The sequence below is a fragment of the Parus major genome, chromosome 6 (assembly GCF_001522545.3).
Source record: "Parus major isolate Abel chromosome 6, Parus_major1.1, whole genome shotgun sequence".
NCBI classification, from domain to species: domain Eukaryota; kingdom Metazoa; phylum Chordata; class Aves; order Passeriformes; family Paridae; genus Parus; species Parus major.
This window is the reverse complement of record NC_031775.1, coordinates 16,873,668-16,888,294: the sequence shown is the minus strand read 5'-3', so window position 1 is coordinate 16,888,294 and position 14,627 is coordinate 16,873,668. Positions and strand designations below refer to the sequence as shown.

At 35.0% G+C, this 14,627-nt stretch overlaps 1 protein-coding gene across 1 annotated transcript in view; it reads left to right on the top strand.

The window, feature by feature from the left end:
- Positions 1–14,516, top strand: part of KNDC1 (kinase non-catalytic C-lobe domain containing 1) — a 58,055-nt gene extending 43,539 nt beyond the window's left edge. Inside the window, exons 16-30 of the mRNA XM_015633523.3 lie at positions 583–674; positions 2,104–2,501; positions 4,332–4,425; positions 4,537–4,634; positions 4,917–5,128; positions 6,434–6,547; positions 6,946–7,093; positions 7,359–7,538; positions 8,597–8,812; positions 9,119–9,201; positions 10,446–10,596; positions 11,006–11,128; positions 11,226–11,285; positions 11,890–12,047; positions 12,310–14,516. Of these exons, the coding sequence (XP_015489009.1) occupies positions 583–674; positions 2,104–2,501; positions 4,332–4,425; positions 4,537–4,634; positions 4,917–5,128; positions 6,434–6,547; positions 6,946–7,093; positions 7,359–7,538; positions 8,597–8,812; positions 9,119–9,201; positions 10,446–10,596; positions 11,006–11,128; positions 11,226–11,285; positions 11,890–12,047; positions 12,310–12,541 (2,359 nt within the window). The 3' untranslated portion in view covers positions 12,542–14,516. The remainder of the gene's footprint in view (positions 1–582; positions 675–2,103; positions 2,502–4,331; positions 4,426–4,536; positions 4,635–4,916; positions 5,129–6,433; positions 6,548–6,945; positions 7,094–7,358; positions 7,539–8,596; positions 8,813–9,118; positions 9,202–10,445; positions 10,597–11,005; positions 11,129–11,225; positions 11,286–11,889; positions 12,048–12,309) is intronic.
- The last annotated feature ends 111 nt before the right edge of the window (positions 14,517–14,627 follow it).

Below are 14,627 nucleotides of genomic sequence, written 5' to 3'. Positions count from 1 at the left end.
GAAGGGTTATCCTGTATATGAACTTTTTGTTACAAAGTAGTTTTTGACAGTGAGAGATCATAATTTGTTATCCAGAGAAAAATACAGGTCTAGCTTTCACATCACATGCAAGGCCTGTCTTAAAATATTCTTCAGACACTGCTTACTTAACATTAGTTTGACAAAGGCTGTAGCAGTTTTTCAGTGTTAGCTTCTTTGATTTAAGATTATGATTCTGACTAGGGGTGACTTAGAGTCAGTTTTATCCAGAGGATGAATCCTGAGTGAAAAGGCCACTACAGTAACTTGCAGTCTATAGCCATGGCTGGAGTTATGCCTTCTGGTTGTGTGTGCTCTGATACTTCTGTTAGAATTTTGCCAAATGCTGCACAGGAAAATCTCTATCTTATTGTGCTTGAATAGCCATTTGAATATTTTTTTCTCACAGAATAACAACTGAAGCTGAACATGAAAACTTTAGGAATTAGATAAATGCTATGAAGCCCTTTATGTGCATGATAGAGTCACTTTTAAGATCTCATTTTACTGATGTAAATATAAAAGTATAGGAAATACTAATTTTTCCTAGTCTTGTATTTTCAGCAAAACTGAGGCAGATGAAGCAAAATGCAACAATATATTCCAAGATGTGAAGAAATCTGAAAGCTTTCTGGCAAGCAGTGATCAGACACAGGGTGAGAAGGGACTTCATGTTTCGAGATCTTTGTGTGTGCTGAGAATATATCAATGACAGAAGCTTTGAGACACTTTGCCTGTGTCTTCAGGAAAGCACTCTCCTTAACAATTATAGACATTTTCACTGAAACTGAACATTATCAATGCCTTAAGGACATAAATGGCTTTTATAGGAAGCTTATATATGACCCAGTGTTATTTTGTGGGATGTCATTTACTTTTACTTACTTTTATTTAAACGGATGTCTCTGTTGACAACCCTAAAGATGATAGCTGTTGTATGTGGTTTTCTTGTGTTTGGGTAGATCATCTAGTGTCTACTATATTAGTGGATTGTTTATTTATACTTACTCAGTTTGAGTTTTACATTTCTTCTGACACACTTTGTGATTGAAAGTTTACAAAATATCTTTCAGTAACTGAACTCAAAACTGAGCTGGGACTGGTAAATCCTAATATTATAACAAAACCATTACCCTTTCTAGGCTTGGTGCATTGATGGACAGCTTCTATTTGGGTGCTGTTTTACCAGTGTGAGGTTTTTTCCAAGATAGTTCATCCAAATTTCAGCATTTAAACTTTGTTACTTCTCTGTTTTGAGCAAATTGAAAATGTGTGTGCTTTACAGAAGGGCTTTATACACTTACATTGTTTATTTTTATAGCAAAACATAAATTTGTAGTTTTACACTTGGCTGCTGTTATTCAATATTACAGTTTTCCATTTTGGCTCAGAATTATTGCAGATGTAGAGCTAGACTTTACTGTGGAGTGTGTGATTTCTTTGCACCAGGAATTTAGATTTGTTTGACTCCAAGGTGGCATATCTAAGCCCTGGAGCATTGCTCAAGTGAAAAGGGAGACTTCTGGCAGGTATTAATGCTCCTGTCAGCATTGTACCAACCTTTGACTGTCACCTCAGTCCCTGAGGGTTGATAGTTGTTGTAACTGCAAAAAAGTCCCATCATAACTCAAGGGATTGAGTCCTGTAGGAGTAGAAAGTTTAACATCTGTTGGCTATATCAAGTATTCTTGCCCTCTCTGTATGGAATAAAAACTTCAAGACTTATGGATGGAAAAAACTCAAAAGCTAAGCATTTTACTAATGTGTGCTTAGGTCTGACATGTTGAACTTCCAATTTAAAGTTTCTATGTGTTGTTTAAATGCTTGTTGCATATGCATGGAAAATATTTTGTACTTTTCAGAAATGTATTGTTTAACTATTGCTTGATAGTTTTGAAATGTTTTTAACCTTTATCATTTTACAATGTGTAGTTGAGGGGAAAAAAAAGTCACAATAAGAATCTAAACCTACTGGTAGAGCACATTGGTAGTCTCATAATCATGTTTTGTATGTGCCATATTTAAGTTCAACAGAGCATTATAGCACATGACCATTATTTCTTTTGCCCCACACACCTTCTTTAGGAAAAGGGGAAGTAAACTTCGATGTGAAGGCTGAGCCAGTGATAAAAACATCATTAGTTGACATGGATTTTGATGAGTCACCTTTGGGTAATATCAAAAAAGAATTGACTCTGCAGAGTACAATCCCCATAGCGAAAGAGCAACAATATTTGCAAAGCAATGGCTGTGCTCCAGGCTTTGCAGAAGAAAGTACAAATTCAGAGGAACAAGCCATGATAAAGATAGCTGGAAACAGCTACCTGACATCTCCCAATCTACCTGACTTTTGTGGCTGCAGTCCTGGTTGGAGCAGTGCATTTTATGGAGCTGAATGTTTTGATTCAGAAGTTCATAGTTACTTGAAAAACCTTGGAAAGCAGAAACCAAGTGAGTCACAAAATATAGATGCTAAAAAAGTGGTGAGTACATTGATTTTAAATCATTAAGATACATCTTGGTGGTTAAAAGTGTGATAAAATTTGTTCAGTTATAGTGAGTCAAAACATAATTTCTTCTTTTAAATATTGACTCTTAAGCAGTTTAAAATCCTCAAGGTTTTTCATGTCTTGGCGATAAACATCAGCAGAGGTGTAATAATCCAAATTAAAGCACGGTGACACAAAAGTGCAATCTCCAATCTACAACCCATTGTCTGTTCTTAAAGTTGACTGGAAAAGCACTGTGTGCCCTTTGCACCAACCCCATGGTGGTGATATTGTAGAAAAGAGCTAAAAATGACTGACTGGAGCACATCACAGGAATAGAGCTTCATCAAAAATTTTTATACTTTAGACCTATCTGAATTGGAAAACATTGTGGAATACACAGGGAGTTTACTTCTGACTTCATTGCTACTCACCCCAGATTTTTTAGTGGACAAACCACTTTGTCCACCAGATTCCAAATGGTCACTCCTTCTGATTTCCATTCTGTTTAGAGGCTCTTAATCACCTTTATTTTGCTTTAATTGATGAAGTAAAAGCAGACCTTGATGTAAAAGCAAGCAGCTTCCAATTAGAATCTGGATAATAGCTTTCCAGTGCTTTCCCTGTTCTCTATGTAATGCCTCTGTAGGAGTACACCTTTTAAAAATCCAGGGGGCTTTTATGACTCTATGCTAATGAACTATGTTGTTAAACCTTTAGAGCTTTTCTGAAAAACAGTGACAGGTTTTTCTTAAGCTCAAATTAATTTCTAGCAAGTCCATCCCATTAAAGCTAACCTATTTACCAATCTGTTGTTTGATATATTAGCTCTGAGCTGTGTGTTTTCTGATCACTCTGCTTGTGGGAGTTGTCTGCTGCATTCTGTGAATTTACTGCATTTAAAATGCTGTTTCATGTAACTGGGTCACTGGTAGTTAACTTAGGACCCAAGTGCAAAAGTCACCACTTTTATAAAGCACAACCTACATCATGTTTGTTGTTTCATAATAAATCAGAAGCTGAATCCAAAGTGGATGGCCCATTTTTATTGGCTGGTAAAGTGATGAAAACTTTGATATACAAACAATTATAAATGTAAATGTTTACTTCAAGATTTATATATTTTGAGGGGCCTGATATACTTTCATTTCTATTCATTGCTTAGATTAAGTAATTCTATAGAAATTTAGTTTATTTTTTTCAATTTTGTGAAATACATAAATAGAAAATATGAAAGCTGAACTTTGAATTTTGTATGTCCTTTATTTCTAGAGCAGCTCTCATCTGCCTTCTGACCTGGTTGTATAATAGCATGTAATTATACTTGTTTGGAAGCCACTGATTTCAGTCAGACTTTCAGTTCTTACTGCAAATATATGTCAGCTGTTTAAAGTGTTTCTGGGGCCTGCACTAAATTCAGGACATATAAATTTTAATTCTGGATGACTTCTGATTGTAAGTTTTAAAAATGCTCTTGAAAACAACCAGATAGGTGCAATTATAACTAAAGGCATATTTATGTGAACAGATTCAGACAAACTTCCTCACTGTCTCATCATACACAAACCTGCTCCAGTTCTTAAGTTGTAGAACTGTGACATCACTAATGTTTTTCTGGGAACAGGTAACTGCTGCTGTATCGTGCCTGTAAACACAGAGTTTCACAGTTGTGAAAGGTAGTTTTTCATTGTTAATATTACATTCCTGTCTGTTAAGATGTTCTTTTTTCTTCATACTAAATAATTCTCTTCTAAAACTTTACTTTCTTACTAGGACCACCTTCCACTTACAATTCTGATCAGAATCCTATTTCTTTTTAAATAGGAACTAGAACAATTGCTAATGATTGAGACAAAAAATTACAGAAAGACCATAAAGTTTTACCAGAAACTATTGCAGAAAGAAAGAAGAAGCAAAGGTAAGATGATAGCAACTTGCCAGTAATAAAATGGCTGCATGGTACTTTTAAGGACCTGTTCTGTAAATCTGAATCATTGATGTTCTTATGCCATGTATTTTAAATCTAAAGGTCCTGAAACTAAATCTATGTTGCCCAAACTGAGAGGACAGCTACAAGAGATGAAATCAAAAGTGCAGTTTCTTGAACTGGTAAAGAAATATGTACAGGCAAGTCACATTTTATTTCATTTGTGCTTCATTTGTCATTTCATTACTGCATCAGTGTAACTGGCTGTTCAGATCATTATATGAAATGTGAAATGGTTTGTGTCCAACTGCCAAATTAAGTAAGATCCAAAAGAAATATTAAATGTAATTTCTACTAGTATTATTTAAAAAGGAAAAAAAAAATCAATTGTGTGAAATGCAATTTGTCTTTAAATTGGTTGCATTTGTGTGAATTTTCCTCTTTAATTTCTTGTTTTATCATGGCCTTGCTTCTTTGAGCAGATGATGTATGCAGAGCAGTGGGGTGTGGAATCCTATGTGCTGCCTACAGTCATTCACAGTGGGAAAGCTGACACCATGGACATGGCACCTGTGGATGAATCATCATTGCTCCTTTACTACACCACAGAGAAACACCAGTGTAACAATCAAAATGGAGGGAGAGTTCTGCAAGCTGGTACACCCCTTGGTTTAATGGCTTATTTATATTCTAGGTATAGTATATTTTACACATAAATTGGGAGTGGGTTGAAGCATAGTTGCTAAACCAGTTGCTAAAAAACTTGTCTCTGTGATAAATCGTAGTTACTCAACATTTAATAAATTCTCCTCTCTTCTACCAAGTTTTTGTTATTTCTGTGAACACTCATTTACAGAGATGGAGATGAAAATGTGAAAAGATCATCTGGCTTTCATTAAACATATTTGATAATAAGTAAAAAACTACCAACTTTAAACTTTTTTATCTTTTACTTATTTGAGGTTTGCTCTGTTAGTTGCCATGGAGTCAAGGCTTTATGTTACTGCCAGCAGTACAATTCTTCATATAATCATATAATTTCATCATTCTTATTAATAAGGTCTGTATATCAAAATGTTTAGGTTTGTTTCTACAGATTATTGCCCCAATAATCAGTCCTTGGCACCGATCAAGAGGCAGGCTTATCTCAAGGTTTAAATGGGGACAGAGGTGTCCTTCAGCTCCAGTGAGGGCAGTGTTGTTTGAAGGCACCTCAGCTGTAACAGTGTGCAGGATGGAAATTGCCAGAGGCTCCATCAGACTTGTGCCACTGTAGAGCTGCAGAGGGAGCAGCTTCCTCCCAGCTGCTTCTCCCACTCCATCCTGACTCTGAGACCCAGTTACTTACACTGAGTGCTGCTTTTCCTGGTAGTTAATATTTTGCACAAAGTGAAGAAAATGTTTTAGAATTGGACTTTCCACGTTCATCAAGCCCAAGCTTTCATGGTTAGCTGTAAGCCAATAGGGGGAAAAGACAATTAACCTGTGTTAAGACCTTGAGAGTGTGTGTATATAAAAAAATAAAATGCCCTCATTTTTAATGTGTGTATAATAAGTGTATTCTGTTCATAAAGTAACCACTCCTCTAATTAGAGCTACAGGGAATATTTTTTTGCTTAATGTATCTACTTCTTATGCTGTTATGATAATGAAAATGTTTCAAAGCAGCATCCAGTTAGATGATAGGAAAAAAAAAGAAAATGTAATATGTTCTTCCATACTATTTAGATTGCAACTTTCCTTAATAATATAAATTTGTGATCATTCACAAAATTGAAAGTAGAGAAACTCTTTATAAAACACATTATGCTTTCAGGGTTGGCAATCACACTACTTGATGTGTAAAAATAATTTTAAAAAGAACCAAGGTTTTATGAAGAGCTTGAGAATTTAAAATGCCTATTCTTGATATTTTGAGGATTTTTTTTGCTGTTGCTGTACTCGAATGCAAGTTGAAAATGTGTTCTGGCTTGTCTGAAGTTTTTCTTGTGCTTTACAGAAATGCCTTTTTAGAAGGTTATGTGCAGCAGTTTCTTTACACATTCCGCTATTTCTGCACACAAGAAGAATTTTTGAAGTTTCTTCTTGATAGAATCAGCAGCACTTTATCCAGGTATAGTAAATTCCCATGAAAAACATTAGGAAAGTACAGTTGAGTTTCCCCTAATAACAAATAGCTGTTTCTCAAAAGTGTTACTTAATTTAAATGAATTTTAAGTTTGTTTTTGTAAGACTCTTAATGAGTGAGAGCAAAATGAGAGAAAGAGCTGCATCTGACAATGTGCTTACTTCTCATTTCTGCTTTTCACTGTTACAATTTTCCACTAATGGGTAGTAATTACAACCTCAGCTTTGTTTCCATAGAGCCATCGACTCTAGAGACATGAAATTTAGGAATTTAAGATACTACATTAAATACCAAATAAAACTTGTGGGTTTTGTCAACATTCATTTTTACATAGGATTTAGTTATCAATTTTGGCATAATAAGTTTCTTTTTCTTCTCACCAGTGCAAGCCTGGATCCTTCCACATCCCTTACCAAAATATGTAACCGCAGTTTCTACATCCTGCAGGCATGGATTGAAGACTGTTACAGTGTAGATTTTGCAACAAATACTGATCTTCTGGGTACCCTAAAAGAATTTATTTCTTCCAAGGTAATTCAGAATTTCAGTACACCCTTTAAAAAAAAGACAAAAGACAAACTAATTACTTTTAAGTTATGGGATATGTAACATTTTTTATTACAAAAAAAGCTCCCCTAAGTACAATTAAAGTAAATAAAATAAAAATAATGCTATATTTGACAGCTATGTTTAGTATGTCTGTTTTTTTCAACTGGTAAAAATCTTACAACTCTATTGTAATTTTCTTATAATTTCTGGGCAATTGGTGTTCTCTTAACCTGTTTTGCATTCCCAGGTTGCTTCATTAAATGGCTACGGGGAGCGTTTGTTGTCACTGCTCGAGGACGCCTCTGCCAGGAAAAGTGGCAGTGCTGGTCTTTCCTCTGGTGTGGACAAATGTGAAGAGGAAAGTGAGGAGGGCAGGAAAACATTACATTCCCTGTGTAAAAAGCTCTCAGAAGATGTTTCCAGAAAGGTGTGTTTTTTCTTAAGACTTTAGTGTATGGAGCACATTTGCATATATTATGTTCTGACAAAAACAGAAGTGTCCAACTTAACAGTCCAGACCTACTTAGTAAGAAATATGTACCTGCATTTTAAATTTTCTTTTGAAAGTATCTAAGTTCCAGACAGTTCTGTAACCATGACAATAATCTTAAGTTTTAACTCCTGACAGCTGTTTCAGCAATCACAGATCAGACAATCAAAATTTTGAGAATAGAGATCTTCATTCTTGACACTAGCATGTGACTCAAAGTTATTAGGAAACCTTTGCCTCTTTGTCAGCCATTAATGTTTTTTATTGGGCATCTTTGTAAACTATAAATACAAGAAAACAGCAGGAGCTACGAGGTTCCCTGCTAGAATTTCAATGCTTGTAGCAAGAACTGGTCTGAACTTCTATCTGTATTTACAATTTTATTGTGCTCTACAGCCCCAGAAACCAGGACTACTGCAGGCTTTTCCCAAACCAGATCTCTTTACAGAGTGACAAAATAACATGTGGAAGTCAAGTGTATTAATAATGTGCAAGTTGAATTAAACATCAGCCTCATGATAAAGGTGCACAATTCCATGGTTATATTGGGGATTCAGCCAAAAAAAGGACAAACAGAATAGAGGAATATGGACTTTTTTATTGTCACTGCACAATAATGATAATGGAAAATGGAAGAATAGAAAAGAATGAAAAACCAAGTACTTCTTGGAAAAGGATGTTTGATTCTAAGCAAAAAGGAGAAGTAAAAGATTTTATGACAGCAAGCTTGAATACACAGAGGTTTGTTTTAAATACTGATTATTGATTGAGATCTGGCAGCCTCCTGCTTAGCCTCATCCACTGTACATATTGTATTAGCTTAAAATAGCAGTGTTGAGTAAACCAATATGTTGTGGGCTAACCTTGAAGATTAGCTGAAGAGTTTTGCATGCACAAAGGTGTTTCTCTTAACAGCACTTTCAAGAAATTTACATAAAGAGGAGATTTAGTGTTTGCTTTAGAGAAGTTGTAACCTTACTGTTTTTTTCCTACAGAACTTCTACTGGAAACTGTCCAAAGGTGTGGGACCAGTTGCACAACATCAGAGAGAGTGGCTGCACTCAGGGTCAGCAGTTTTGCCAAAGCCCTGCTGTAGCAGTTTCACTGCAGAATCCTCAGTCTCCTTAGCTAGAGCCGATGAAGTGGGACCAGTTCTCTTGATTGAGTGCAGTGCCCAACAGCTTTGTTGGCAGCTGACACTGCTGCAACAGGTACAAAGGTCTAGGTTTATTTGGAAGTACAAATAATATCTATTTTCTCACTCTTTCCCTTCTTTCTTTACCATTTCCCAATCTTGTTTCAAGCTTATTTCATACTATTTTATAAGAAGTTGAATTCAACCTTTCCTCTGGAAATCTCTACAGTGAAATTTAGAATATTTAATGCTATTCTTAGGCTGTGATCCATCTCATAATTCATGCAGGTGGGATGGGAGGAGGACATACTCTGTCATTTTTGTCCCCAGGCATTTTAAAAGAACTAACAGCAGATATATCTTGCTTTTTTTTTTTTTTTAGGAAGTATTTAATAAATGTCATCCAGTACACTTCCTTAATTCCAGAGCGCTTGGTGTTAAAGACAAATGTGTTGCTGTGCCAAAGTAAGTTGCTTGTTTTAACTGCCTTCCAAATCTGATGCACAATAACTTAGAGTGTTACACTTTTAATACAGCCAGAAACAGAGAAACAATTTAAATACTTAGCATTATTTTACATACTAGGTAGCCTGTTTATATGGATTATTTAATTTCAGGAGATTTCATATGTGGATATGGGTACGTACCTATGCACAAGCATGTGTGTGGAAGGCCACATTTGCCAGGTGATTTCTTTGAAATCTGGAGTTCAGGCCAAAATATTTCTAAGAACTTGATCAGGGGTTGCTTGAAAGGTTTCATTTTTGGTAGAGAAAAAGTGTCATGGATTCTGAAGTAGATCCTTGGTCAGGAATGTGTGTATGTATATAAAATCTCAAGACATTTACAGTCTTACAGAATAGCTGAGGTTGGAAGGAATCTCTCAAGATCTATAGTCCAACCACCCTGCTGAAAGCAAGGTCAGCTGGACCAGGTTGCCCAGGGTTGTGTGCAGAAGAGACTCCACAGCTTCTCTGTATAACATTCCTGCTGTTTGTTAGGGAGGTGAATTTTTGGTTTTCAGAGATACACAGAATTTTCTTACAGCTACTAGAGTGGTTACCAACCTATTTAAATTATTTGCTCATCAGTAATTAATGTTTTCATCCAACCACATAGACCTAATTATTTTTATGATGGTCTACTTCTTAAATACTCAGTGGATTCAATTAACTTCCAATTAGTAGTTGATAACTGAACTACCTATGGTAGATTTTTGCTTCTAAGGATAGGGAATGAAGATCTAAAGCAACTAATTTTTCACAGGTTGCTCAATGGCCAAGGCTAGATCACCTGGTTTATATAGATTTTAGAGTTCAGTCATGGGAAATGACGTGTGTGGTGCCACTTGATATCAGGCTCAATTTCTCATGTGGCTGCAGTTGTTGAGTTTGGGTTTCTGGCTGTTATTTTGTGTCAGATTGGCTGGGGTTTTATTATGCATTAATGAGCGGTGAAAGTGTTCCTGTGTACAGAAATGTATCCTGTATATTCTTATTTTCTATCAGATATACCTACCATGTAATTATAAGGAAGAAAATGTAACATGGCTCGCTATTTACATCATGAGCTATAAAATCAAGATAGCAAGCAATGCAAAATTATTTTAAATGGTTAGAAGTTGACATCTTCCTGATCAAGGTTTTCTTTAAAAATCCAGTATCAGCCAGAATTATTTTTGCCTTTTTTTTTTTCTGTATTTTCCTCAGGGCAGTTTCTGCAGAGACAGTTTCACTTAAAGTCTGTAATCTATTTCTGTCGAAGTGCATACAAGACCAGTACCTTCTGCAATTATTAAAAAATGCAGACAGTATCAGCACCTGGGTTGCTGCAGAAATTGTAACATGTCACACAACTAAGGTTTGTCATTGTTTATTGAGCTATGAACTACAAAACAGTTATTTATTTGTCATTATCTGTGACTTCCTGTGTAGCAAACCTGTAAGATTCTGAAATACACCTGTGGGTGGGCAGTTAACAATTTGGTTTTTTGTCACAAGGAGGATCTTGGATGCTTTTTAGTAGCAGGTGTCAAAACCTAACAGAACGTAAGAAATTAATTGTCTGAGGGGAATAGGGGTCAAACTTTTATCAAGGACACCTGAGTGACAGGAAGGGAAAAACTGTGTGAAGGGAGATGTTACTACAGTCAGCAATTTTGATAACAAATTGAGAAAGGAAATACCTCTTCTCCCTTCTCATTTAATTTTATTGTGTAGATTTACTATGTATATATATGTATGTATATAAATCTTAATTTTGTTTTCAGAGGCAGGTGAGCTTGTTATCAAAATTTCTTCTTATAGCAAAATGCTGCTATGAACAAAGAAATTTTGCTACTGCAATGCAAATCCTAGCAGGCTTGGAAAATCTTATTGTACGACAGTTGCCGGTAAGCTGGGACTCTGTTCTCTAACCATTTTGCTTGATAGAATCTTGTTCCAATATAGACATTAATATGAAAAAAATATATTCTGTTTTATTGTAAGGCCTGGAAAATTCTACCTGCAAAAGTAGCTGAGATAATGGAGGAACTCAAGGCTGTTGAGGTAAGTATAAAATACTTAATGCAAAATTACATCTTCAGGGTTAGAGAAGGTGCAAGATCTGCTTAAATGGATGTCTCTGCAGGATGAAAACCACAATTGTTACTTTTAATTATGAGTTTAATTTGATTGAAGACTTTTTACTCCTAATCCAAGAGTTTACATGGGTTTTAATGTTAGTATTTCTTCAACATGTGTCCTGTGTGACAAATCAAAATTACAAAAGCAAGCTAAAACTTTAGATGTGCTACATTGCATTAGAAGATTTCTGCAGAAGCTTTGCAGCTGTAATGTGTTCTGAAAAATCTTAAATGCCTATTTTATTATAGGCATTCTTTCATTGATCTATACAATTTTGAAACATACAGTAAGGTTTTAAAATGCAGTTTTGCCTGTGATTTGGACCAACTGAAATTATGTATGAAATGTCTTATTTGTGTACTTTAAAAAGTTTGCTGTCAGATGAATCCATAGTGTTGTCTTCAGCTTCAGTGCTAAAAGTTAATATTCATGACAAATAAATAGATGGTGTTAAATACATGGAGAACTTGTAAAAACCTTCCCCAAGACTTAATGCAAGATTAATCTGTGTGTATTTTTTAACTAGGTGTTTTTAAAAAGTGACAGCTTATGTCTGATGGAAGGAGACAGATTCAAAACGCTTCCAACAATTCCATCAGCCCATGTTTTGGCTATGCATGTCCAACAGCTTGAAACTGGAGGATTCACAATGACAAATGGAGCTCACAAGTGGACTAAACTTAGGTAATTATTTCAATTATGTGTGTATATCACTTATATTTTTTATTATACTGTTGTCTAATGAGATAATGAGAGCTAATGCAGCATTTCACAATTAACAGTTAAAATAGTTTAATTTGTTTAGTCATGTAACTAGAGGTACATATACAATAGAATAAAATCCTTGATGCCTTTGAATTTCCTTTAAGGCTTGTTTTTTCATTTATGCTTTTGTTTTTATTATCAGCAAAACAAACTAATTTTTTTTATGATATTCTCTTACAAGAAACATTGCAAAAGTTGTGAGCCAAGTTCATGCCTTTCAAGAGAATCCTTATACCTATGCACCAGATTTCAAGCTGCAGTCTTACCTCAGACAAAGAGTAACTCATTTTAAAGATGCAGACATTTCTGCCTTGGCAGCTGACAACTGTGCTAACTTCCATCAGATACCAGCAGAAAAACATTCTCGAAAAATTCAGGACACACTACGCAGGATGAAAGCAACATTTCAGTAATTATTTATGTTTCAGCTGTTCTATTCTGGGTCTAGACTGTAAAACTGGATTAAGCTGACTCCATCTACTGGACCTATTTCCAAGCAAATACTGAAGTGAAGCGATATAAGATACTGTCTCAAGTTGAAATTATTATATTTCTTAACATGGAATTATAAAATGCTGACTAATGGGATTTGAATCACTGGCAAATGGGTGGCAGATCAAAAGAAGAAAAAGAGAGAGAAAATTAGAGTATAGATGAAAAGGCTTATTAATTTTGTTACTCTTCTTTAGCATAAATAATTAATTAGCCTGAAAACCAATATCTGAAAAATACTGTGGAAGAGAAGTTAAAATTCCAGCTTCTGTTGCCAAGCTGGCCTAGGAGAGTTCAAAACCTAGTTCATTAAAAGTTGAATCTATTTTTATATAAACACAGTACACTTATATCCTGTCACATTGTGCGTATAATTCAGAAACACAGATCCTCTGCTATTCATTGACTGTTGGTGTGTCTTGTTTTATGTTGTATATTATGAAAACTGTAACTGACATCAATAATTGGCTGTCTGTTTCTCTTAACAAGGAAGGAGAGGAATGCTATCCTTCAACTTTTTTTTTTTTTAGTTTGATTTTAAAGTCATTAGACTAACCTGTGTTCCAAATGAAAGTAAGATCTGAATGTAAGTATTAACAATTCATTGCTCTGCTTCTGCACTCCCGGCGTTGTGAAGACAGCAAATGTGAAATTGCTTTTTTTATCTGTATTTGGCACAAGAGTCACTTTGCCAATTTATGTCTGTCTGTATGTGTGCACATTTGAGTATGGCTTTTGCTCCTGAGGTTGTTTTTGTAGATCACAGTGCTCCTGCAGCATCCAATAGAAGATAACCATGTGAAATTTGGATCTGCAACTTGTAAAACTGTGCTGCTAGCCTATTCATAGAGCTTATATTTACAAGACCTTCTAAATGGCCATGAAACGTGTTGCTATTGCTAGAAAATGTATTGAGCTACTCAGGTTTATGCAAGGCCAGAATGTTAAGGATACAAATTAGTTAAAAATGCAAGTATTTCTACCAGAAGGAGCAATGGTAGTGTTGAAGGAGAAGCAGGGTAGGGCAAGAAACACTTAAGCAGTGTTCTGAAATTATTTGCTTAGAACTGTGTTAAAAAAAAAAAATTAAAAAGAAAATTTTCTGAGAGAAGTGAAGGGCAGATGTGATCTAAGTATCTTGTCAAGTGTTAGCGATGGAGAGGGATAAAGATGTAAGAAATGGAAGTGTGTACATGTCTGGTGTTTTGCAGTTGTACTGTTGTGTTTGACAGAAGTGCATGTGCACATGCTGAACTGTAGCTTCCTCAGTGTATAAGAGGAAGGCTTCTCCTTTTCTCTTGTCAGTAACAGCAATATTACATCTCAACCCTCTCTCATCTTCCTCAGTAAAAACAAGGTGTGTCCATACTTTCCTTTAAATACTCAGTTACTTTTTCCTACTAATACAATACTGCTAACTTTTGGTTCTTATTGGTTTAAACACTGAAGAACTCAGTCCTCAACAGGGTTTGCTTGCTTTTTTACTACTTCTAATATGATTTTTTTTATTTACCATATGTAGCTTTAACATGTCATTAATTATAGTATTCTGACTTACCCTTAGGAAAGTAAATAAAGTTGCTATTTCTCTAAATATTGACAAATGTGAAAACATTTAATATTTACCCCTTCTGTCTTTATGATTTAAGAATGTTAATGATAGCGTTATCTTCAGACATACATTTCATGTATTTTATCTGTATGCATTTATTTTAAATAATTGGTTTTGTTAGTAGTTATTTGGGGTTTTGTCAATTAAAAATTACCATTCACTTAAACCCACACCTTACCTTTGAACGACAGTAAAATTTGAAGTAGCATTAAATTTTACTAATGTAAAGTAATCCACAAGAATTGCTAACCACATGATCTTAATAAATCCATTTTATACAGTTACCAGTCAGACTTTGGAAATTGCTTTTGTGAACTTTCTTATCATTCATATTTTGCACTCACGAGAATTTGCTCGTGTATTTCTTAGTTCTGTGTTGTTGCATCTAGAAAATA